Source organism: Platalea leucorodia, assembly GCF_965183815.1.
Source record: "Platalea leucorodia genome assembly, chromosome: 13".
Taxonomy (NCBI): Eukaryota; Metazoa; Chordata; class Aves; order Pelecaniformes; family Threskiornithidae; genus Platalea; species Platalea leucorodia.
The window spans coordinates 8965880-8993243 of record NC_138835.1 but is presented as its reverse complement, the minus strand read 5'-3'; the positions used below and the strand labels follow the sequence as shown (position 1 = coordinate 8993243).

General features: G+C 45.0%; 1 protein-coding gene across 3 annotated transcripts in view; it reads right to left on the bottom strand.

The window, feature by feature from the left end:
• Positions 1–27364, bottom strand: part of NFATC2 (nuclear factor of activated T cells 2) — a 91168-nt gene that overhangs the window by 40835 nt on the left and 22969 nt on the right. For all 3 annotated transcript variants that reach the window (XM_082325627.1, XM_082325628.1, XM_082325629.1), the window contains exons 4-6: positions 21628–21830; positions 19298–19470; positions 8613–8753 (exon numbers count right to left, since the gene is read on the bottom strand). In XM_082325627.1, the coding sequence (XP_082181753.1) occupies positions 8613–8753; positions 19298–19470; positions 21628–21830 (517 nt within the window). The remainder of the gene's footprint in view (positions 1–8612; positions 8754–19297; positions 19471–21627; positions 21831–27364) is intronic.

Below are 27364 nucleotides of genomic sequence, written 5' to 3'. Positions count from 1 at the left end.
AGATTATACGTGTGTTTGTGTGTGTGTGTGTGTATAAATTATTAAACAAAAGCTCCTCTCAAAATAAAACCACTGGGAACCTCCATGTAATAAAATGAGTCACACCAGGATGCGATGACTAAGTGGGAGAATAGGGAATTCCACTCCCCATGCCAGCTTTCTACATGATCAATTTTCTGTCAACAGGTGATGGGAGCTTGTCTCTCTGCCTTTTGTTTATTCCAAGAATTATTATTATTTTTTAATATTCTCTTTAAACAATTAAGATTCAAAGCTGAATAATCAGGACCAGGCATGCTTGCACTAGGCACCCCCATAGTAAACAGTGAGCCAGGGAATCCAGGCCAGTAGTGGCTGCCTGTGTTAATCAGGATTTACCAGCTGTAAAATTCCAAAATCTTGTGTCATACGAGGAAACCTTCCAAAACACTGGATTCCACCCTGTCTCGCTGAGTCTCTAACAGCTATGGCAACTCCGTTTCTGCAGCCACACTCTTTTGCATTTTTGTGTGTGTGATCCTTAGATTTTTTCCTGTTTTGCAGTGTTTTTCTGGGATCCCCAGTTTCATGTCTGACAATTGCCCCGTGGGATTACGAGAACACCTGGGGCAGGCAGCACATTTCAGCCAGGGGGTAAAGCTGTGGGCAGAAAGGTTTGCTGGATTTTCGGCAGCTATAATAAAAACGAAAAGCAGGTGGTGTCCCATTTACCCTGAAACTTTCTAATTTGCACAGAAAAAAAAAGGGCAAACTCTAATCCTCCTGGTTAATAGTTGTTACTCTTCAGTGTTCACAAATGGTGGGATATGCTGAGACACCTTCCTCTTTTGCTTAGAAAGAACAGTCAAAACAGAAACTCAGAGAACAAAACCTCCCTGATCCTCCCCAGTTCTGACATCTTTTTGCAATGAGAACCACCGAGCAGGCCCTGTGCTCCACTTTGCTGCCACCTTACTTTGGTGCACTGCAAGGCATGCGGAGGGGAGATTAACCTGCAAGGTGATCACCTTTAGCTAATGCAAAAATCAGGTGGGCCTCCCGACAGAGACATCTGTAATTTATTCCCCTGGTTCATCCCATCACTCTGCAGGTTTAGAGTGGAGAAGATATGCATCCAGCTTTAAATGCTGGCCTCCAGCCAGAGACTGCGTGGAGCAGAGAAAGTGCTCTTTCTAAACTATCAAGAAAATAGCAAGACAGCAAATTTATTTCATATACTCTCTGTAGAACCTCACATGTTGCAAACAAATTGAATCATTTAAGATTACAGTACCACACTTGGTTTTGCTAACTCTATAACTATTCCCAGATAGTTGTGCTTTTTTCCTTAGCCTTTCCCATTAAAAAACACAAACAACAGTTTGGGTTCTTTTCCCCACATGCTGGGCTTTTGTCTCACGTTAGGATGCCTTAAAAACCTACATTGTAATGCATGTTCAGCAGTAGATTGCATCTGTGACTGAGTTATGATCCTAGTTCTCAGATATTGTCTCAATTCTCCATAACTTAATCCCTCTACTTCTGTTCATTAATTTAGAAATTCAGTGAGAGAACTGGAGCTTGCATTAAATATCTGAAGTTGTTTACTGGGGTCGGACAGCAAACATCTCTTTTGGATGGATCTGGGGAAAAAATGAAAGTTTTTAAAAACAATTTGGTGTCTTTTTTATCTTTAATTTGCCTGAGAAAATTGCATCATTAATTTTTGCATCATTAAGTTCAAAGAGATAATTGTTGCAAATAGTTTGCTGTTTTTTGCATTCCCTGGGAGTTTTTTGATCATTCATGAAACTGTCAGACTACTAACCAGCATTTAGTTCCCTGTTTGGGGCGTGGTGAGAAATTTCAGACTTGACACAACAGAAAAGGGGAACATTGCTGTAGACAGCTTTATAATTTCCTTTCACATCTCCCACAAAGGATCATGATCCTCAGCCCTGGTTCCTCACTATCATCAAAGCCAATATACAAGCCACCTTCTATGCACATTATACATGCCATAATGCCATCCCATCACAGTTTTCTACAGTGAATTGTCCTGGCCAGAAGACTGTTTCATGTTTCAAGTCATTTGGCTGATTTTGAGCAGATCTGTATCAACTTATACAATTACAACACACATGGGCTGTAAAAGGCATCTACTGCATAGAAGAGCACTTGCAATGGCGGCTTTACTTATGATAAAATGCCAGCCAGTATGTGCCTCGGGATTCATGGGTCTGGGGCAACGCTTACTGTGGACTCAGCCTCCCCAGGAGCTTCGGCTCAAAGTAAAATATCACCCCTTTTAACTCCGTGCTTGCCAAGGCTGCCCCACTCTTCCCGTTGTGGCCTGGCAGTGTATAGCTGTCCATCGCTCCAGAACTGATTGCTGAGGACTCCCACACCCCTTTAACAAAGGATTTACCCCATTTCACTGAACTCTCTGGCTGCTTTTCATAAGCAAGTCCCATGCCCAAACACCCAGAAGTATTGAGCTCTTGCTGCAGTTGCAGGCCAGAAGGGAGTGATGTAAGAAACTATAAATTCCTAAATTTTTTATATTTTTAAAAGCCATTGTGCAATTTGACTGTATCTAAATATATCTTTATCAAATCTTCACTCTCCCCATCTATAAGTTGTGAAAATAAAACCTTTCTAGGGAGCTGTGATTTCCTTTTAACTTTTGCAGGGAGAGGTACAGGAAGATTGATAGCATCATTGGGTCCAACTTATTGTGCTTTATAAACAAGACTTTTTCTAGAAAGTGGAAATTCCAGAACCAGAAAGCGCTGCTGTGCTTATTTGCTAGCTTGTGATGCAGCAGGAATACTGAAAAGTGCAAGTCTGAGTGCAAAATCCCTATGAAGCCTGCTTATTTGCTTCTAAAAGTGAAAGTAATATGTTTCAAAGAAATTAAATTACTTGCCCAGAGTTAAAATAAAGCACGTGTCTGCAATGAGAGATGTACAAAAGTGCTGGAAATCAGAGAGACACTGTGCAGTAGTACAGATATCATCAGAATATTTATCATTATTGTTATGCCAGAGATAGGCAAGCCATTGCAAGGGATGTAAATGAATATACTGGGATAACACAGGTACATGTAGCTATGGGCGCTTCTGAGCACACAAGCCACTGCAGTTAGCATAGCTGGATGCGCAATGACAGCTGAGCTCCTACAGCAATCCCTGACAAGAGAGCAACACATAAATATGTACCCGAAAAGCAGAGAGCCCCCAGCCTCAAAGAGGACGGGCACAGGTTGGAGGCCTGATGTACACCTCAAGCAGCGTGATACTGCTCCTGCTGGGCGTGAAGGCATGAATGCTACTGCCATACCTGAAGCAATAAACTGTGAACCATATTTCAGATATTTTAGTAAAGCTGCCAGGTATGCCAAAGGGGGTACAGGATGGAGCCAGAGGAGGTACAAGATAGAACAAGAGGGAGGGAAGAAGAAAGGCTCATGGGTCTTGGCATCCTGGGCACTAGCGCAGGCCCCATGGGTCTTTTCTGGGGTATGGAGGCAAGTGCCTCCGTTCAGGCACAGCATTTTGAGCATCGTGCAGATGAAAGCCCCAACTCACCACCAACACACTGAACACGATGGCCCTGATCCTGCCTTGTGATGAGCTCTCCTGACACCAGCAGACATTCAAGTATGTTCAAGTTCACCTGTTCTAGCTGTTAGCATGCTAAGAAACCACTCTCACAAAAACATCACCGAGGTGACAGACATGCAGGAACTCAAGGGAAAAAGAAACTAGAACTCCGCTACTCGAATCTAGAGCTGGAAAGATTTATTTTTGTCAAATGGACTTTGAACGTCCATGCTTCAGAGGCCTTGACAGCTGCATCAGTTCAAAGGGCACAGAGAGCACCACCTCCTCTCTTTACACTGCATGGCCGAATTGGAAGATTTATGGTGGATCTACTCCAAAGATGTACGCTTTCTGTTTGGGTTGTTCCTCCACCACCCACATTGTCCTAGCGATGATTCATGATGTCCATGTGGCCACCATAAGAGTTTGGCAGGGGAAAGCGCAGTCCATTTGCACTTTTCTCCCAGGGAAACACGAAACTCCTCTATCACTCACAGCAGAGCAGCAGTAACCAGTACACAAATGGGAGTAAACACAATGCAACCAAAAACATCTGACTTGCAAATTATTACATGACAATTAAAACAAATAAAAGGGGGAATTCCAAACCTTTTCTTTTTTTAACTGCATTGTAAGATCTGGGCCCCAACCAAACACTAACACCCTCGACCTTTAGCATATTCCCAATCCTTGATAGCCATAAGACTGCTTTTCAAGCTCTCTCTTTCAGATCAAAATTAGAAGAATACATGCACTTCAAAAATTTCTACCTGTACCATCTGACCTAGTTGCTTCCCCTGACCTATTTTTATTTAGCTGGGCTCAGTTACGTGTCTCCGAGCTCCGATCTTAAAACTCCTTCAGCCAAACTCTGCTTTTGTGTGTTGGACTGCTTCTACCGAATTCATGAGTTCCCCTGGCTTACAGCAACTACAGATTACAATCTTTCATCAGCAAGAGATAACCTTAAAAAGAACTCAAAACTATAACGCTCGCATGTCGGTAAACCTTATCATTAAGAAAATGAATGCTATTTATGCATCAGCATTTCAAACGCAAGTACTTCATCATGCCCCTTGCTCGCACAGGGAGCGCTGAGCTCCAGCCCCTTCGGTTCGCTTCCTGCTGCCATTTCCTGTCGCAAGCCTAAAATGAGAGACTCTACAGCCTCCTCATTGGCGAGCTCCGCGCCGCAGCTTGCAGCTCGCGTAATACAACAAGGCAGTTATTTTCATAATGACATCCCAGCATAACTGGGGGAAGATCCTTTATTTCCCAGGTATTTCTAGGGAAAAACATACATATCTGTAGTGCTGTGTAACAGAGAAGTAAAAACTCTTCCTTATTATTCTTAGAAGCATGTTTTATTTCAGTCACAAATATGAGCAGTTCTACGTTTTTCTGCGTTGCTAGTGGTGCCTACAAGAATTGCCTACAAGATCCAGAGGAAATTGAAATAGGTTTTGAGTGTCCGCCTGAGGGATAAAACCTACTTTACAACTGTGAGCAGTTTCCTCAGTTCTGTAACGCAAGCCGACTGCCACCTTCTCAGCACCCGCTTCATTGCAGACACTAATCCAGACCCCAGAATCAAGGTACACCCAGATTTTGGAGTCCGTGAAACAATTAACAGGAGAATGTCTCACTGCACAAAAATACCTGCACAAAGGTTTGGGGGGAAAAAAAGTCTTGCCACTCTCATCTTAAACACTGGACAGACGAGCCAAGTCAAGGAGCTCTATGGAGTACGACATGCCGAAAGCTATTAGATGCTTATCTGCACTGCTGCTCTCACCCTTGTCATTACTAGTAGAGCTAAAACTGGTGGCAAAAGTTGGAAATCGAATACCACTTGCTAGCACAGACAAGGCTTGTGAGCTGTTAAAATAAAACTCAAAGAAAACCATGTTTCCCCTGCGAGCTGGTGCACCTTCCTGCCTTCACAAAGGTGCGACTCTTTCACAGGCTCCCCGGGGCAGCGTCGCGCTCTGGAAGAGGACGCAACAATGACAGGGTCACGCCAGCGAGGCACCATCCACCCACCGGGATGTTTATTGTGGCTTGCTTCGCTTCTGAGCAACTTATCAGCGCTTTTTGCAGGGTACTGTGCAGATCGGATCTGCAGCGAGTGAGGTCCCCGAGGCGAGCGCGGGATCCACCTCCTCCTTCCACCCAGTGACATTTCTAATTGATAAATCAGGCTGCAGAACGGGGCCTTTTTGTTCTGTGTTCGTGCAGCCTAATGCAACGACAACTAAGCATGGGCATGGTAATGATAATTACAGTTGTCTACAGTTTATAAAGGGGGAAGCTGAAAGTCACAGGTGCGCAAGATCCTAATTTTCAGGCGGGCGGGGACACGCATTAACCTCTGGCAAGCCAAGCACAAAGGCTTAATTCTCAATCTACTGCAGTCAGCCAGAGTCACATCAGCCCCTGCATGATTTGCATATCCAGCTCAGCTTCTTAACCTTCCTCACCTTAAGATACACCTATTAAAGAAAGCAATCTTCACCTTAAAAGCACTCCAGGGCATAACTGCAAGAGGCATCACTGCATTATAAAGCAGTGCATGGATACGCAGAGAACAAGCTCGCCTCCAGCATGGAGCGGAGTCCCCCAGGTAACCCACTGCAAACTACACAGACTTCTGATTCAGACCAAAGATTTGACTCTGGGCCTCCCGTCCTCTAAATTCCCCCTCTGCCAATCATTTGTTCAAAGTCCAGCAGACTGAGACTGCCTGCAGAGGCCGAGGGGCGGCGAGGGAGGCAGGATATGGAACACCAGCATGCAAATCCCTGCTCCAGACTGGGCACTGCCGCTGGGATAAGTCATGCCTCTCTGCTACCAGGAGGTAAAAAAAGAAGAAAAAAAAAAATGCAGTTTCCCCAGCAGTGAAGAAAAGCTTTAGATTTAGTGTGGAAAATGTTGTTGTTCTTTTTACTTTCTAACATCTATTCCAGCCAGAGCCTTCTCTGCTCTTATATGGAAATAGGGGCAGGGCGTTTTGGATGTTTCCTCGAAATGGCATTAAGAGCTACCTCCTTTTAGTGTATCATCTCCTTTAGTTACTGCAAAACATTCTTGGGACAGGTACCATCACGGGCTGCCAAGCATGTTCCCATGCACCTTCACGATTCGCTGACATCGACGGAACAGTGGCAGCACAGTGGGAAGGAATTAATACACGGGCTTAAAAGGAAATACGGGGTGCCAAGAAAATTGCTCTGACTGCACAGGCTCATCTGAACCTTCACAGTTCAGAGGCCCAGAGCCCTTCATTCTTGGTCTAAAATAGCATGGCTTGCTGGTGGTGTGGGAAGAAACTGGGACCCACAGCATGCTTTTTTTTCCCCCACATCACCAGCTGATGCCCACATACATTAATTTTTGGCTCGATTCTTACTTTTTGCCAAAAGCATTACCCCATAAATCATGCACATGCTGTTCACTTGGGCGATGCAATTTCTTAAATCCCTTCCAAGTCACTGGATATATCACTTAAGCTGCCTCTACCTTAGTTTACCGACAGAAAACTTAGGCGCAACATGTTTTCTTAACAGCACAAAGGGAACGCAAAGTTTACATAAATCAGGCTGCTGCTTTTTCATACTGCAGAGTCCTTTGTCTCGCTGAAATCAACAGAAGGAAAGGATGGCAGAGTCTGGCCCTTCACATTTGCAAAGTGCTTTTTTGATCCCTGGACATTGTTATTATCCTTGCAAAGCCCACTATTTAGAATATAAAAATCAAGCCTAATGAAGGGTAAATTAAACAAGTCCAGACCATTTACAAAGAAACAAATGTCCATTTGCAAAATAGAAATCCAATAAAATACACATACTGCATAGTGAAGTGAGACGAAATGCCTGCATGCATCTGATATTAGAAAAGAAACAATTCAGCCCTGAAAAAACAGGTAACTAACTACAGCAGAATGTATTTGTTTGTGTTTCCTCCTGTAAACAAGAAAACCTGGATTTCTGCTGCCCACCTTAACCGTTAGATCATGCTAAGCATATTTTCCAGGGTCACGTATTCTTTGAGTTAGAAATCAAGTGATGTTTATTATAGCATCCCATTATGAAAACACAATAAAGAGAGCTCAGCAAAGGCAGTAAAGGTAATGCTAGGCAACTAAATAACTCCCAGTAACGATTCTTTATTCCTATTATATATATTCATCCAACACCAGTCAGGGTTTAGGACCATCTTGTACTGGCTCTGTGCAAGTCGAGCAAATAAGTAGACAAGATGAAAAGAGAAAAGAGAGAATCTACATCTGCCACTTGTTCCCCCTTCACGGTTGCTCAAGAGCTAGCAAGATTATCTGAAAACTTCAGCAGAGTATCTTTTAAAAGAAGCAGCTCTGCTGGAAAAAAAGTAGCATTGGGCTGTAGCAGGCGGCTTTTCTCTTTGAACAGAATTTGGTTTGCTTGCTACAGTCTGAGCCTATATAAAAATATCTGAAAAAATATGGAAGATTAAATGATGTATTCTTGCATCTCGGTACGTGTATAAAAATTACTTATTTTGATATAAAAATACCTATTATGCCCATTTTCCCCCCACAGACTTCTAAAGGGAAGAAAACACAACCTTTGCCTATAGTTCACATCAATAAAAAATGTTCATTTCCATTATGATTTCTACAGTAGCATTCCCTAAACATGAGATTAAAAGAGCATAGAGGAACATGTAACCGTCATCCCATTTCTTTGATAACATATCCTGTTCCTGCTGATTCCCAGTGTCTGTTTTCTTGTCAACTTTCCCCATGACACGGCTTTGATTTACTCTTTCACAGTGCCTGAAAGGCTAATAACGCAAGTATTTGCTCCCAAGTCTAATTTTACTCACATGGTTAAGTCAAGCGATTTGGTTTTACTTACATGAACTTGAATGGGATTACTCCCTTGAGTAGAGTTACTCATAAGCACAAATCTTAGGATGAGACCATGAGACACAACAGCACTACAGACTTGCCTTATCCCATAAGGGACAGTTAGAAAAAAACTGCCTTACCTGATGTTTTCTCTGTGAACACCACCTTGGACTCTGCTGTGAAATTCTGTCCGGTGAGGATCATCTGTTGTCCTCCATAAACAAGGCAGCTATCAATATCTTGTCTTTCGACCATTGGAAGTTCATGAGCAGACCTTTGGGCTGTGGACAAATTGCAGACATGAATGAAACCAACTCTGTTTTACCAGGACTTTCCAAATCTTCCCAGAACTATCCACAGATCGATCTTGTCATCGTTACCATCCGTTGACTGCCAAAGCAGCTTCTCCAGGGTGCTAAATTTAGGTTTGAGAGGGAAAAATAAACTTACTCAAGGCATTTTATTTGGAAACATTCAGGAGCTGGCTGCAGCGTTTCAGCTGTGCTGGCCTTACTCCTTGTCCTTGAGAAAGGACAGCTTGGATGAATGAGCTGGAACTTGCCCATCTCTGTTTCCAAATAAATGGCCAAATTTTCAAGTGCAGGCACACTACAGCCCTGGAGCCCAAAAATTCCACCTGCAGAGAGGATTCCACTGAATAACACTGAAGTCCTTCAGAAAAAAAAGAAAATAAAGCCCTTCTACAAAACCCCACCACCCCCTACAGAACAGGCACTACATCAGGCCTGGAATGGTCCGTTAGCCAACAAAAGCACCGTCTCCATGTGCAGGCACCGAGCCTTGTGCACACAACAAGAGGGGCAATCATGAAGCCACATTTGCATCGGCGAGCAGGAGGGGTCACACCGGGACTCTGCTGCAGCCTGGGCTTTTTGCAAGCATGTTTTGCAGAGGCCTGAATGTCTGAGAAGCAGGGCCCTGTGTTGCAGACTGAGTTTGATTATAAAAGGCAAGGAAAGAAAAGGTAGGGTGGAATCCAGATGGGCATGTACGTGATCAAGGATTTCTAAGGTCTTTACTGTTCTTGGCCATGAACTTGGAGCGTGACTTTGGCAAGTTATTCTCCCTTTCACCAGCCAGAAAACCAGGATAGCACCATCTCTCCACCTACTTTTCTCTCATCCCATTAAAACAGCCATTTGCATGGTCAGAAAAGCTTTGGAGAATCCTGGTCACCATCCCTGCAAGCCCATTCCAACTGTTTGCTAACAAGCAGCAGGAGCCGAAGAAAGCGAAGATGCGAGAATTGTTCCCTACAACGCAGACAGCTGGAAAATATCATGAGCGTCCCTGTGACCAGACCAGGTGGGCAGCAGTTTGGGTCTGGTGAACTGCGAGTTCATGACCTGCACTCAAACTCCTCCAGATTCATCCACCCCAACTGGAAAGGCCTCCAGAGGATGCCGCTCATCTATTTAACAGCTGCCTTGGCTGGATTTTAACTTTCTCTGACAAAGAGCCTGCTCCCAAGAGACCCTGAGCACTTGTGTCTTCCCTTCACTGAACACCGTTGGCTGCTGAGCCAAAAATAAGGAAATGCTATCCTATATGTTCAGCGCTGGTCCTCACTCGCACACAGGCACGGCTGTGCTTTCTGTGACCTGGGCCCGGCACCCTTTTACTGCTGTGCAACCCTCAGAAAGCCAAAAACCCAACAGCGTTCGGCCACGGTGAGAGCTGTACAGATTCTCTCAGCGCATGAAGAAAATGTTATTTGGTGGGAAAACACAAGCATTAAACCTTTCAGACAGGTGTCTGTAGAAGAGGGGAGCAACTTTTCTAGCAAGGACAAGCTCAGCTGAACCCTTTCTGCCAGTCATGACACAGAGTTTTTGCTCTTGTTAAAAATATAGATATTTCAATATTTATAACTCTCTTGTGCCCTTTGAGAGGCATTTTTAAAAGTCTGTTTAAAACAACCTTATGACTCATTGTTCCCTTCAAACATATAACAACAGCTGGGCTAAGATACTGCCAATTAAGAATATATAGTCAGATTATTTTCACAGAAGCTGCTAATTTCTTTCACATGGCTGTATGATTAACTCCTTTCCCTAAATACTCAAAATTTTGATGAGTTCATAATTGGATTTATCACAAAGACAGATTTGTAACCTCAAAGGCTTAAGAGTAAATAGCAATCATCAAAAACGTGTCTACAATAGTCAACACAAAATGTATTTGAGCTTTGCCCTGGACACTGACTATTCCTATTCAATCCCAAAATTTCACTTCCAAAGCATCCCAAATCATCAAAATTCTAGATTAACCTTCAGACTTCAGTGTGTTAATAGAGAGCTTTGTACCGGACATCCCACAGATCAGTGGTTCTCAAGGCTTTTTCAGGACGAGGAAGGACAAATTTTAGCCTGGAAATAACCGTCTGACTCATCTTAATTACATTTGGATCTCGGCAAGTTGGAAATCGCTGCTGAAGACCAAGCCTCTGTCCAACTTCCATAGAGCGCAGTGTTTGTGTACGCTGCGACCTACCAGGGAGCCAGGGAGGACAGCCGGTTCACCAGGAATGTGCATCCCGGCTCTTAGGAAATGCCAAAAACCGTTCTGCCATCCTCAGCCGAGCTGGGGAGGCCTCAGCAGCGCTGCCTGGAAGCCTGCGATGGGCAGAGGTGTTCTGCGGGTGCCCCGATGCAGCTCTATGCTGCCACGGCCCCATGGCCAGCAGCAGCCAGGCTAATGCAGAGCTATGTGCAGGCATGGCTACAGCACGAGCAGGCGACGGGCATCTCCAGAACTGCTTTCGCCCTGCCCCAGGCTTAGTCACCCCTGTAGGTGTACAAAACCCACGTGTGCTTCATACATGCTGCAGAATAATACCTCTTGGAAGTGTTTCAGTCGAGTTTCTCAATGCAGATAGCGTGCTAAAGGGAAAGGTGGAGGAATACAGGTACTTATTGAGCGCTGGGTTTCCTCTGCCCCGTTTTGCCTGCACTTTTCTCCTCCCACTAGGTGGTTTGCAAACTCTTTTCTAAAGAAACCCACTTTTCATTTTCCAAGATCTTTCTTTTTTTTTACTCAGGCCTATAAGAAAATTTTGCCCCATTCCCCATTTCCACCAGTAAGGAGGCTCAAGGTTCAGTGTGGAGCTGCCTCAATAGGATTACCTTTTTTCTCCTCTGCAAGAAATATTAATTGCCAATAAATCCCTTTCCTCTAAGGCTCCTGATGGGTGGACTGCATGCAATAATTTCACACTATTCCTTCTCTTCCCCCAGGGGTTGGCACTTCATAAAGTGACCTACAGCTACTGGAGTTTATGAGCTTAGAATAAACAAAACGCTGTTGGTTTAACCAGTTGGGGTGTTTACTTTCAATAGCAACAGTTACTGACATAAGGCAGCAAAGCAAATGCTATAGAAATACTCACACTTGGCCTGAAGCAGTGTGTCAACGTATTAACAGGGGACATTATTTTTTCTATTTTATTTGACTGTCTGCAAATCAAGATGTCATGGGTGCATGGTGCCAAGAAATACAATGCACGCAGAGACACAAGAGAGAAAGGGAGCTGCTGTCTTGGAGCGCTGCACCACCTCCAGCGAGCCTCAGCCTGGGGGGGAAGCAGCCCCTCTGCTGCCCCGCACCGCTCGGCGGGCCCGCTGCTGCCCACAGCCCACCCAGGCTCACCTGCACCCGCTGCAGGGGCACAGGGCGCTTGCTGGGGGCTGAGCCTTTACCCCCTTCCCTATGCCAGCAGGTGAAAGAAAAGTTAAGACGGCTTAAACCTCTAGGCCGGCAGGCTGAATGCTTCACCGGGGATGCACGAGCCTGGAGGCTGACCGTAAGGGAGCATGCCAAGGCAGGGCAAAGGTGTTTCTTGCTTCCCCACCTGCCCGCAGCATCCATAACTGTTCTTTTTTCAGCAGAGAGGCTATTTGGTTTATAGCAAAAAAAAGGGATATTCTGGGACAATTAATTACCTGGACAAGTCTGTTGCGGCTCCAAATCTCCCCCAGGGGAGTGTTGCCCGTTGCTGCTAGCAGGTTCCAAGTGACAACCTCAGTTGTATTCCCTAACGCGCTCCTTAGGTGATCCCAGCGCCACCTGAGAGCCCCTTTCCCCCCGCGCCGCCCTGCTCTCCCCGTCAGCGCTCCTCCTGCACGTATCTCCTGGGACGAGCAGTTCTAGCCCTGCCTGAGCATCGTGTTTCCTTCCACCGGCTTGGAGGGCTTCCAAGCACTGCCTTGTCTTGCCCAAAAGCTGACTCGTTTTATGAGGAGTCTTAACTGAAGCTAAATGTCTCTTAACAGCCTCAGGAGAGGAACTGTCTCGGCAATCTCTCTCCCTGCATGTGCAATAAAAGCGAGGGCTGGACTGGGTAATGTAGGCAAAGCAAAAACACTGATGTGATCTGCCTCTCACAAAGAACAGGCTTGTGAACTCTGCACAGAGCAGCACGGGCCTGACCATCACTTTCAGAGCAAAGATACTCGACAGCTTCTGTGTATCAGTGCACTATCTCAGTGCTGCCTTCTGCAGAGTGGCTGGAGGCCTCCATGCAAACATCTCTATAAACAGAGGCCAAAGAATAGCTGCTAGAGTGAAATCTGCTCCACACCATCTTTCTGCCACCTGCACACTGGATCCAAAGCTTAGGTTTACCTGTTGTCCCTGTTACCAGTTCAGGAGAGATCTTATCCTAGGCAATCACAAGGAGCAAGACAAGCTCACCTGCAGCTAGCGTCATCTCTGATCATCTCTAACTGCCATCACAAGCCAAGTAAACCCAAAAGTGTGGCTACTTAAAAGAGGTGGGGTCACAACCTGCACCCCCAGTGCAGCAGTCTCCCCAGGCCAAATGTCCAGGTCCCTCTTTGGACCCCTCTGTCCTTACCCTGCCCAGAGCAGCCCCAGCTCACCCCAGCTTGCTGGAAGCCTTCAAGCTGTGAGTCGCCACTCCTGACATGTCTTTCCAAACCCCGAAAGGCTCTTGGCTCCAGTAACACTGATTTCTGTTGGATTCGAGAAGAGCAGATAGAGCTGGGTGTCTGATGCTTAAAAAAAAATCCCCAAACCCTGGAAGCAATAGCAGCAGTGTAATTTGTTGCGGGATTAATTCTTCCACCTCAGTGCAAACCTTAATGAGCCAAAGTCAACATCTCATTCCTCGTGTCACACTGCGTTTATTTACCACGAGCTGCCTGCCTGAGGTAGGATTGATAGGAGCAGAGCTCCTGTGCCCAGTGCTTATCCAACACGTTAATGGCCAGAGAGACTTTGATCCCATCCATCACACCCTGAAGCACCCTGAGCTCTCTGGCGGGAGGAGAGGCAAAGGCTGGGGAGCTGCAGTGTGGGAGCCAGGGGAGGACCAAGGGCAGGAGACATCTCTAGCAGGTAGGTAGCCATCAGTAAGGCACCCTAGAGAGCAGCAATCTTCTAATCGGAGGGATGGGATGAATTACCTCCTGGTAGGAGTATGGGGCAGTGGAAGGCTTAAGTGAGAATCAAGTAAATAAAGCAAATTTCCAACCCTCGTGATTAGATGGGAAACCTTAAAAATGTGATCTAAGCGCTATGAAAAGAAGAACCTGTTATGAATGACAACAGTTTCCAATTTGTTGCCAGCAAGACTTAATCAGCAGTTTGTGCAGAGCCATCCAAGAAAAAAAGCACCAAAAATAGAGGGCTTTTCTCCACCTCCTTCTCTGCACATAATTTATTTTATGATGTCCTTGCGAAGGAGGAGTGACAAGCACTGATGGCAGCAGTGTCAGATAAGTATGATACTTTCTATGAACTGCAGCCAGCTCACCAAACCAGCGTGTGATTAATGACAGGAAAACCATGGCCTCGGTTCACTTCTCTGTCGATCATCTCTGCGGGTATGCACAGCATTTCCCTTTAATCCCTTGCGGAGGAGATCTGCTGAACTTAAATCATGCTCAGAAATCCATGCTCTGCATAATACGCTGGGGCGCTTGCTTTTACCAACAGCAGTATTGCAAAGGCAAAAAGTAAACAGGAGTTCATCCTCATAGCAAGGCTTGCAGCCTGCAAAAAGGGCAGGCATTTTCCTTCTGTCTGACTCAGACTTTCCAGACTGAACTGTTTTGGTTGCGCATTAAAAGTGGCAAATGTTGTCAGAATTAACTTTTAAATTCTGTGCTTTAGGAGAGAGAAAAATTTGACTTCAGAAAGAGGACCGATTTTTGTGTCAGCTGTTTTTATGGCAAACTATGTGACTGCCTTGAAGTTGAAAGGAAAGGGGGGGGGGAAATTCCTTTAATTCAACTGCTATTCTCATAAAAATCACAGTTATGGTTAAACTTGCAAATGGGTATCTCCCAAGTGCAAAGAGACCGTTCGTTTCTGCTTTTTTATCTCACTAAACTAGGGCTCCTGCTTGCCTGCCATTGTATTCCAAGCAGCACAGCTCCCAGCCGAGGAAAAGCACTCACTGGTTTGCCAAGACAACATTCTTTTACATGACTAGCTCTTTCCTCTGTAGTTATTAATGTGTCACATATCATAGGCTCAGATTGTCTAATATTATGGGAAAATCTACTAGAAGGAGAGAAAAATAAAGGAAACTTCCAGGGAAATTGATTAAAGGGAAATAAGATATTTGACCCAATTTAGTGGAACAAAATATGGTCAATAATAGAAACTATTTCAATTCCTCAGATGGATACACAGTTCTTTAGTAATAAGTTTTGTTTGTTTTGTTTTTTACCGCCTCGGAATATCTATTATAAGATTTTAGACTCCTTCTCTCATGCCAGCTGCAATCATTTGCAATTTAAGGGATTCACGAGCACAGCTTAGTATCAGCAAACACAGATTATACGAAATAAGAACTGTGAGACACTTTGGGAAGGTTTAACCAAGATCCATTAGAATAAAAACCGTGACACAGTGTGGATGATACTCCTAAGCCTTACACTCACATCTCACAGACACTTGCATAAAGCAGTTTTTGGTTGCTGACAGCATGGAGTAAAACAAGCCGCCTCGCAGGTGCTGATGTGGCTGCTCTGAACTCCCTTTGATACTGCTCCTTCTCTGCTCCATGGATGCTTCAGCCGAGGAGTAGAAACGCAACTCCAGAGATCACTCACTCACCAAGAAATGAGTTTCAGCTCATAGCAAAAAGTAAATCAAAGGAAATGAATAGAACTGATGTTACAGAAATTGTCTTAAAGGTTTGAAAATAATGATCAGGTCTGCAAATACCAAAGCCCTCCATGGGTGATTTGCCAAGTGCCTGTACTTCAAGGGACAAGTTAACTCAGTAACCCTTCACGCCTGCGATTTCACCACCTTCTGTGATAGCCCTGCCTGGCCCAGCGAGAGCTCACCTATGCGAGCTGGTTTATGCCTGTGTTTAAAGCGCAGACCTGCACAAGCAGCGATGGGCATTCGGGCATGCACAACTGCAGTACGACTAACGGCACCGAGGCGTGCAGCGGTGCGCAGGCAGGGAGCTGGGCCAAGCAGCATGCTGCTGCATGGACCCAGCGGCTGCCGATCCCGGGGACATCTCACGTAGCTCCTATGGGGCTTGCTGACATTCCAAGGACTCAGCGTGGAACAACACCCAGGGACGGGATTTTTCTCACCTTTCCAGCACCACACCTACCAGACAGTGGCTTTTTATCCCTAACTAAGTGATGGCCTGTTCCTACAATTATCAGAGGGCTTTCAAATGCCTTTGCCTCCTCAGTGGCTTCAGAACGAATCAACAGGCAACAGGAGAAAAAAGCTGCAAGCTGCTAAATGTGCAGGCTTGTCTGGATATGAGGTCCATTTTAAGGCATAACTGATCATTTAACAACATATCACCTCCTTGGTCCTCCCACACAGCTGCCTGGGGAGGAACTTGCTCCGGATGATGCTTTGAACCTGTGAAATCCCCTCCTAAAACCTGTCAAGTGCTGAATGTGACACAGATGAGGTGGAACTAAATCGCCCCATGAAAAGCAGATACTTCACAGTTCTTGCTTCATTGCAGCTAATGATCTGCTGACACCGGTGGGAGTTTTTAGCCAGGATCGGCTTCTGCTGAGGAGAGCACTCAGATATTCTGTTGGTAGCAACAGCGCTCTCGGGGGAACCCCACTGGTAGGGAAATGGCCAGTTATCTTAAAGCTGCTACTTACTAAGGCTTTCCCAGTTGGATATTATTCACAGCTACCAGACAGGAGAGATCTTACGGGAGAGTCCCTGAGGACAAGGGTTCCCAGGTGGCCATGTCAAAATAGTGAAAAGCCAACAAAGGAAAAAACCAGAGAATCCCAGCAGCACACAAAGGTGGGAGGTGGGACACAAGGAGAAAATGTCACGGAGCCCCAGCGTGCCCCTTCCTGGCAGGTCACCTGAGCTTACCTGAGCCCGTGAGCCCTGCAACGTGTGCAGATTGTCTGGCAGAAACTGAGATTATCATCTCTAGTGTGATTTAGCCTGCATTACTAATGCTGGCTGAACCACCTAATGTTTTTAACCATCTTCCCAGAACTGGGCTGAGATCAGGAAGTGCTACTGAAATGCAAAAATGTTGCTAAATATGCAACATACGTTCTAAATGGAAGAGGCTTATTACTCCAGATCACTTTATACTCTGCTTCCATGAGTTCAGAAAAGCACAGTCCTTAACATATCTCTCCAAATTGCCAGTATATCCAGTACTCCAAAAATAAAACTTTCTTTTTTTTTCTTGGGGAACAAATACATTTTTTCCTGTAGGAGCTTTGCTGTCTGCTATTCAGCCAACATTTTCATACTTTAATTATAAAAAACATAAAAATAAGCCACTTAGACTGGTATCCCCACTCTTAGCTTTTTTATGCCCCTAAGACTCATCGAAGCGAACACATCTCAGAATAAATGCCTAGACATCTTAAACAAGCCATTGCAAATAGCAGTCATTGCACAGGCAAATTAGGTGTGCGCATACAATACGGAAAAATGTGATATTCTGTAAATCGTGACCGGATTTCTGCTTGAACGCTTTTTGGTGATGGGCACAAATACAATGTGCAATTGTGGAAGGGTCTTAGAAATGCCTGGCTAACCCATATTTGCTTTTCCTGTAGGAGAATTTGCATAAGTGGGGTGTGATCTGTGGGGCTCCCTGCACGACCCGAGGACCATCCACCCTCTGCTCTGGGCTCATGCTGTTTTTCTGTACAGTGGGTGTGGAAGTTACACCTGGAGTTTCCCCACCCGAGTAGCTCCCCATTGCCCGCAGGAATGGGCTGTTTCCACTCGGAAAAGAAATTGAGGGAGAAGCCAGGTGATCCTTTGCCGCAATTCCCTTCCTATCCACAGAAGCTGCAGTTTGCTGAACATTTCCTTTAGCAAATGGGCCTTTGTTTCAGCAGAGACACGTTTGGGGTGGAGGCCACTATTGTTTCAGCCATCTGGTCCCATAAGGGATCGTCACCATTTCCTACGGAGAAAGGTGGTAGCTACTCCCACTATTCTCCCTTCCCCATCACGGGTGCCCCGAGACTTCACTCAGCTGCTAAAATGCTCTGATAGTTGGTATCTTCTCATAAACATTGCTAAGAGATCATACATACCCACCATCCCCTCTTTAGCCTTGCCTTGCTTATTCATTTCTATTGGTTTTTAAAAAGCTGCCATCAATAATGCACTAGTCATAATTTCTCTTGATTTCCCATCCCAAATTGGCTCCTCTCTTATTCTAAGCAGTTGTTATTTAAGTAAAGCCTGCATCTCAATAAATCAAACTCACACATGAGAAACTCTTCAATGACTTTCTTCACATGACTTATGGCAAGACAGGTTCTGCTAAAGGGGTGAGTCATCAGCAAAGGGAGAGGAAAACTGTTCATTCTGTATTTCTGAAATCCCCAAACCGCTGAAAAGGCACCATTTACCAACAAAAAGCATCACAGGATGCACATGAACCAGCAGTGGGTGGAGCCCTTCCAGAAATGACTGCAACACGGGGGGCACCTCATCGGAGGCCTCTCTTTCTCAGGATCCAGTACGTTAAAATGAGTGGGAGGTGCAGGTTTCTCAGCTTACATGCTTGTAGGATTTGCCCCCCAGAAATCAAAACTACAAGTTTTCTTCTGCCCCTCAGGGGAATACCAGAACAACCCGGGCTTTCCCTGCTTCGGCTTCAGCCTCCTGAGCTGCACACCCCTTAGCATCGACATCTAGAAAAAACAATAACCAGGATGCGCCCAAGCCTCAAAATCAAACTTGTTTCTCCATTTCAGTTGTGTTCCTGCCACAGGTCCGATCAGAGGACTGCGGCCACTCCTCAGCAGACAGGACTGTCCACAGTGCTAGGATCTGGCCCAGGGTTGAATTCAAAACCTCCAATCACCTGCCAGCTTGTGGGTAACAAGGTCTGGTTGTGCCTCCACTCAAAACCACTCCCAGGAAGGCGGGCAGCTTGCATGCTCATCCACAAACAGGGAGAATGTATATACGCCCCTATACGCACACCCACACTGGCTCCCCGCTCCCAGAAAAGACCTGCTAACCAGAAAGATCCAGCAGCAACACACTAATAAATAAAATTTGCAAAAGCCCCAAAGTCCCTTGCTGTCCTCACAAGCTCTAAGCACCGTGAAGAACCACCTGCTGCCAAAGCTTGGTTCAGGAAAGGGAGTGCGTATAGATAAGAGCCGCAGGTCACTCAAACGGTGGCACAGACCCAGCCAGCGCAGGAAGAGCAAAGCACCTTGCATTTGCCTATCTGAGCACGTCGGGTTTTCTCCCCTCAGTGCTAGCCTGGAGCAAAGGGACAAGACAATTGTTGTTGCAAGAGACAGAGAAGGAGCAAATCTCAGGGGATACTTACAGCATTCGATGGGGTTTGATGCCGCTTGCAGAGAAATGATCCTGCCGTTGGACTCGGGGATGTGCACGCGGAAGACGAGCCGGACACGGGTGTTCTTCCTGCCGATGTCTGTCTCTCCCTTGCGCAGCTCGATGTCTGCGTTCCTCAGCTTCAAAATCCCTGCGCAGTCAATGCTGCCAAACACACACACCGTTTAGCTTAACATTTCTGCTCTCAAACAGCTTGGAAATAGGTGACAGGCCAGAGGATTAAGCTGTTTTGCTTCCATCTCCAGGTTAAGAGCAGCTCCAAATACTTGTTCTGCTTAGGATCTAGATATTGCCATTTCAGCAGTTACAGGGAAAGAAATCCCAGACACGCAGCAAGTGAGGGATGCTGCTGGACTCTTCCCTGAAGAGTCTGGCCCGGTGGCTCAGCGTGTCCCAGGCACGTCCCAGCCGAGGGCCAGGGATGGCCTTTACTCTGGGCACAGCTGAAGCCACTCTCCAAACATTATAACCCTGAGTCTTATTTCTTTCCTGTGCTAAGCACAAGAGGGCACAGGGCAGCGCCCGTCCCAGCCACCCGGGGCAGGGAGAATGAACCAGAACAAGAAGTGCACACTGGGGCAGGCATTAAGCTGAGCCTGTGCCGGAGCCCTCCGTGAGCTAGAGAGCATTAAAGCCTCCACCGCCAGCTCCCCAAACAGCTCAGTGCCCAGAGACTGCACAGCAGCTATTGCCTGCATGTGGGCAAATTAGTTCAGCTCCACGGGGAATCACAGCCATTGAACCAGCTAATTGCATGCACCATCCAGGCACGTTTTCCCTGCGGTCTGTACAGGCAAGCATTGAATTCAACTCCAAAGCGGAACCAAACTGCTCTCCCCTCCTTTTGGACAAGGGAGGTGCTTCTGCTAGAACTGGGCTCTCCAGCCCTGGCCCAGGTGACCATGCCATCCTCCAAAGCCTTGAGATGTTGTTCCCCGCCAAGGCGATAGCCTGGCAGTGCAGAAAATGGTTCTCTGCTCCCATTCACCGTGTCCCTGCACAAAGGGAGGATGTAGGGAGCAGGATGGGGCTCAGCAGCAATGAAAGGATTAGGATTGCTTAAACCAGCATTGGAACTTAATATTAGTGTAAGTGCAGGTTAACTTCTTAAGAGTCCAGTGTAACCTAGCAAACATGCCTGTCTACATTAAGAGAATGTGCCAATTAATATTTACAGAATCTAAGATCTTCAGCTCAGCAATAGTCCTCGGAGGGTGCACTATTACTAGACAGGCACTGCCAAACCATTTTGATACCAGTTTTAAAGACACACCATTTTTCTTCGTTTGACATAAATTAAAATCACATTTTAGGAGGCATAAACCCCAAGCTGTTTCCTACACCCACACTGTTCTTGCCATTGCACGTGTGCAGGGGTTTATTACTCCAGGGTTACTCGTTAGGAACAGACAGTCATGTTCCATTCAGCACTTGGCTGCCGAAGTTTGAGATGTGGACTTTTATTTATCTCCTTGTGTGCAGAGGGAAGGAGAGGCTTGAAGGAACGGGAGGAATGAGGTATATTTTCTGAAAAAAGGATATATAAAGAAAGAATGTGGATTTTGTGATGAACTAGGGGGGCTTAAAAACATAGCTGCTCTGCCAATTTTGTCAGTATCCTCTGAAGGATGGAGATACAGCTCTTCCCTCTGCAGAGCAATCACTCTCATGCTGCCTGGCACACATTCAAGCCTGAAGTTTCAGACTGGTGCCCACTTCATCCCTCTGCCTCCATAAAACTGCAAGAAGTAATACAGAAAAGATGTGTCTGTGCTTGCTTTTCTGTTAACCTATTACAACAAGAGGGTGCGATTTCATGGCCAGAGGACTTGGCTGAGTTCAGGAGAGATGTTTTCTATTCCATTTAATGTTGTAAAATGAACCGTACACCTTTCCTCTGCTGTCTACTGCTCCTTGCTTCTCATTGCATCACTGCAGCATAAGGACTTGAGATTCAAGTCTCGTTTTCCTTAGTGACCTACAAAACCATTCTGACTTTGAAGACGACAGATGATGACAATATAGTCAACTGCGGCAATTGGGGTAAAGAGCAAAAATGCCTGCATGGTCAGCTGATGAATGGTAACTCTTCAAGCAGCTTTAACCCAGCTGCTTGTAACTGCTGCTCATGCTTTTTTAAAAACGGTCTTACACTCATATATCATCCCAATGCATTGGAAAGCAGAGTCCCTCCAGAGCAGACATCATTATTCATTTAAGTGACTCCTTTCCGCAGGAGAAAGAACTTCACATGCCAATTTAATCCTTCTCAACTTTGCTAATAAAAAGAAATATGCTTACGTTGCTTTCATGTTGTTTTTGGGTTCCAATGGGATCTCTAAAACTTTGGTGTTGCCAATGATTTTTTCGTAGCTGGTGGTGGTGACAGTTTTTCCCGTAATGCGATGGACTTGATAGAAAGCATGAGGTTTAAGTATCCGTTCGTCTGCTGTCCCAATGAAGATCTGAAGACCCAAGGGTTTGTTCTCCATGTAACCGTGAAGCTGGCAAGACATTAACAATCTGTTATCGCACACAGGGCTTGCAATGCCTTCATGTCAGGAAACTAAATAGATCTACAAACATATATACAGATATGGAGAGATACATATATAGACATAAAGATATGTGTAGTACAGACTTCCCTGCTCTCAGAGACAGACATCCTCTTGAGAGCATTTGCTGGAGTCCATGATACATAGGGAAGGGAGCTAATGGAAAACATGTAATTAATGGTTATCATACTAAATATATCAAGAAGAAAAAAATTCCAGACAAGCTCTCCATTACCAGAAATTTGTTGATTGTCTCCAAACCAGATTGATAAATCCCCTCAAATGCTATAATTTTGAGTACACTTGTTTAATTAGCAGTGACTGATTCCTAAATGAGGTTCAAAAGATTTTTCTCTGTGGGGTGCATAAAGCTGCCAAGTGGAACTGACTCCCCGCACCTGCTGCCTTGGGCAGCGCTTCCTGCTCCCGTCAGCAGGAAACACAGTAAGGACAGACAAAAGTCTCTCACTTGCTTTTATATACATGGTATATACACAGTACTCCCATACCCACCTTCTCCAGACCTTATCAAAGCTAATGGAAGACGCCCATTGACATAAGGGGCTTTAAATCAGTCCCTATGTGATGTCCAACTTGCAAACCCTAGTTTCTGTCCAGCCTAACATTCAGGAAAATGGCTTTGCCTCAGCTCAGCTTGTGATTCCTACTTCAACTGCAGCAAAAAATAAGGTTTTTTTCCCCCCCTAAACAGGAAGTATCTAGTGAATGTGTCTGCGATTTTGAGAACCGAAATGTTAAACGATGTATAAACATTTCAGAAATTAATGATCCCTGCCACATCCCTTTCTCTGGCCTTGGCATGTGCAGTCTTGCCCCAGCTCACATCCATTTCAATCCCAGCTGGAAGGATTGTCCTTCCAACCTCTCACTCCGCTCGAGTCGCTCTGTGCTTCACAGCTCTCCAGCTTCCCCTGTCTCCCTCATACCAGACATAAGCTGCCTGCCTTCATTTTCAAAGCTTCGCTCTTCTCTTTGCCCTCTCACCTCTCATTTTCTACCCAGTTATCAACACCTATTCCCAAACTTCCCAAATCCAGCCCCAAATACCAACATCAACTTTTTAAACACTGGGAGCATTGCATTTTCTACCCATCAGCCTCTTCTCCCAGGAGGGATGTTCCCTTTTAATATCTACATCTCTACCCTACAAATCTCCCTGAAAATACATTCTTGTTCTCCTGAAATAACTTATGTGGACCAGCGCTGATTCACTGCTCTTTGAAGCTCATCCTTCCCCCAGTTGTTGGTTCACCTTCAGCCATTCCTCTTGCATTGCATTAAAATACTACCTGTACAGGTAGAGATGCCATTTTTGGTCTGTCACTGTACAGTACCTGGCACAAGGAGGTCTTAGTTGACCTTAGAGACTGGGGCCTCTAGGGTTCAAGGACATAAACAGACTCTTCTGTACCAAGTAACGTTTTTATAAACAGCATTTGCTGCAAGGAGAAGCAAGAAAGGCAGAATGCCTCCATAGGCCAGGAGACGAGGAAATTTCTCCTTCTTTATTAACATTCAAAATTACAAATCAAACCATTCTAAATTTCTCACATAACCAAAAATGAAAACCAGACATTTATCTACCGCATAGCCAGTGATCTAGCTGAAAGGGAACTTTATGGTCTGAGACATGCTAAATTTGTTTTCAATTATTCTGTCCACATACAAAACCTTGATGAAGCCATACAAAGCAAAGAGTACTGGAAGATCACAGAAAAGGAAGATTAAGCTAATGGTATTCATGGCCAAACCGTTTTTTTTTTCTTTTTTCTTTTCACCAGTCAGCAGGAGGTATCTTTGCATAGAAGGATTAATTCCCCCCTGGAAGGGGACCACATGCAGCATCAATGCAATCCTGGCAACCTTCCTCCAGTATGGCAAATGTAAAGCGACACTCACTCTTCTGAGCTATCATTACTCATCTAGCACATATTTGCAAGGCATACAAAGACAGGGTCTATGCCCCAGAGACCTTACAACCCAAGAGCCCGAATCTGCAGCCTCCACTTACATGAATAGCTCCATTGAAGTCAACAGGCCTTAAGTAGGGGTTGTGCAAGAAAGAATTACAGAATCCAGCCCAGCCGCGGCTCAGACACCTACGACAGCTCACTCGCAGAAGCGCTTCGGGAGATTGTGAGGAAGGAAAATAGGATACGAGGCTTTGTGCAAACATGCCAGTTGGCTCTGGGAGCGAGGTGGAGGAGGAGTGGAGCTGGACTCCAAGCACAAGGGTTGGTACTGGAGAAGCAGCGTTGCCAAGAACGTGATAAATACAATCGCAGCCGTGCGGAGATTTAGAAACGTATAGAGTGTATAGATGATTAAAGGCGACAGAGGTCAAAATGATAGATCTACTGGGAACAGGCATGAATGTAGGAATCACCCCCTGTTTATCCATGGAGGCCCATTAAGCCCAGGTCCTCTGGGAGCCATACTGAAACTCATCCTAAGTATGGTACTTTCAAAATCCCTGATTTCCTGGCCTTCAGTGAAAAGCCATTGTATGACCAAAAGCCATCTTGTCTTTACAAGGGGAGAGGGAGAAGGGAAGAGTAGTTTTTAAGTACTGAGCATGTTTATTGTCATGCCTGACAGAGTAATTCTTTGTGGATCCAGCTAAGATGACGAGAGGATCCTTTGGACCGGAACGGTTACTACAGGGACAGCAAACCAGCTTTTGCTCTACCCTCTGTCCTAGCAGAACAAAATCCCAGAGTTATAGGCGGGAGACTGAAACGGAGGAAAACAGATAATAAATTACAAAAGAAAATTTGCCCCCAGTGAGCACAGTCAGTAGCAGCTGTAACAGACCTGGCTACATACACAGTTTTTAATACTTGGCCACCTTTAAAAGTAATTTTAAGTGGTGTTTGCTCATGTATAGAATGAGTTCCCAAGGCAAAACTATTAATGGTCTTCTAATAATATGTATGTCTGTGGCTCTGTGTCTGTATAAATGTATACTTACTTAAAGAAGAGAAGAATTGATTGCCTGTTCATATGGCAATGTTTGTATCATCTGCTAGACAAGGGGGTATAAAATACATAGTAAAAGGCCTTCTGGTCCTCCACGGGACCAGATTTTAAATCAATTGTTTGATCAGTGGAAGAAAGTAACATAATTATTTGGTAATTTATGGCATTATGGCAATGCTTTGGGATGACATCACTGTAAAATCAAAATAGCATTATAAAATGCAAATTAAAAAGATGAAAATATATGTAAAAGAGTCAGGTACCCCTGTTTAAAAGGGTGTGTCCTTATCTTGAGTTAATTGATTATGTTTTAAAGGATATTATAGGTGATCATTTACCATAAGCATTTCCATCTACCTTTCATTTACTAAGAACACATCAGGATGACTTAGGAACACAACATGAAGATGGACAGCCCACAGAAATGCTCCAGGAACTTTAAAATCAGAGTTTTACACCCAGCTCTGCCAGCAATTTACTGCATAGCTTCAGTCATGTCACACAACCTCTCTGTTTATCTGTAACAGGGAAACAGTGATGCTCACCCTGCTTTGCAGGGACAGAAATGAGTTAATATTTTGTGCTGCCTTTTTATACAGAAAAATTAATTGTGAGCTAGAATGAAAGAACACATTAAAGCTATTTTCAGATATACGTCTCTCCTCAAAATTGAACTACGAGAGACTGTTACTCTCAATAAACACTCACCTCCACTATGCTAGGCAGCTGCTTTAGTATTTAGCCATAACGCTGATCTTTTCTTTGGCGGAGCAAAGGAGTAAAAGTCACAGAGACGTGAAGACTTAAAACAGGTTTTAAATAATAACTTTGAAATTCATTTTCTCCTTCCTTAGCAACAACCAAGCCCCTTGAAAGTCTCAGCTTTTCAGTCCTACTCTTCTGCTCATCACAGGGGAAGGGAGGGCAGCTCGCCCGGCAGCTGCCGGAGGGCAGGACGCAATGCCCTGCAACGGGAGGTTCAGCAGAGACGAGAAAGAGGACCAGCCCCGCGCCAAGGTGTTCCCTTACTACTCTTTCCATGAAGAAAACGAAATCATTTGGATTTCACTTTCAAGAGAGTGAGAATCGAGAAAGGTTTATGAATACAGAACTCTGGAAGGAAATATTTTTGTGTATTATAAGGTGACCTATTCACAATAAAACTCCCCCAAACTGTATACAGATTGAGCTGGAAAAAACCCAACTCCTTTGAGTCACATTTGCCACAAGGGGAAAGAGAAGCCAGACATGATGTGTACCTTTCCATACTCTATTTTGGGATTTTAAGATCCTATTTCTTTCAGTTGAAAGATTTTTCTTAAACTTTGCTTTTGCATAACTCGTATAATATTAACGTAGCCAGACATGGGCTGGTCTGTGACCTGAGGAAACGCAAAGCACTTTGGCAGATAAACAAATAACATCATTCAGAAAACAAGGAGACTTTTCTTGTTTGGTTTGCTGCTATGATTGGGTTTCTAAACAAAATGGAAATGTGTGGCATGATTGAAATCATTGGCTCACCTCTGCATAAATAAAATTCATTCATTCTGCACTCCATCCGTGGATCAATACCAGTCAAATTTGGGAGAGGGGGGTATTTAAGTGCCGTTTTCAGGATGGCATGTGTGTAATTCTGCATGCAAAAAATGAGCAGATGTGCCTTTAGCTGCTGTGTATTGGCAGCCCAGTTACCTGTCTGAACACAATTCCTGTGACGGCACCAGCAACCGCAGCCATCGAGACTACACATTAGGCATATGACACAACACATATTTTTTTCCTGCACTATTTCAAAACTCAGGTCTTCTTACAAACTAAGCCCCCAGCTCCAAATGTGCAAGCACGTAAAGCCAGAGTTTAAAATTCACATCTAAATCAGTCCCTACCCCAGTGTTCAGATGAACCAAACCCTGCATCCGTGCAGTTGACATCGCCTCTGGCTGCGGGGATTTAAAAACACAGGTTCACCTTTGCTGTGCTGCATGAATAGCAAATCTCTTTGCACAAGTGAAGCCTGCAACACCACTTAGTTATGCTGCCTGGTGACCAAGTGATAAGTGGACAGCAGAGTCAGAAAGAAAGGCGAATTCCTTAAAGATTCTGTAGGTGGTCACCTATAGATACAACATATGCATATACAGGGGGAATTTAGTGAAACCTTCGGAATTTAGACCTTTGAGTGTTGGACACGTTTACTTGAGTTTAAATATTATTATATTTTATACAGAATTCCATTATTGGCAAGAGGAAGGAGGATTCACAGGAGATAAATAAGATAACTTTTTTTATTCTGAAAAGGGAAAGCCAGGGCAGAGAGATGCAGTGATTTGCCAGGTCCCGCAGGGGACGAGCAGCCAAAGGGCAGTGAGAAAGCCCAGGTCCCCGTCCCCCTGTGCTCTCCTTGCTGCAGGCGTTGCTGACCTCGTTCTGCAAATGGCACAAGCATGGGGTAACACCGCTCACCAGCTGCAGCACCTCGG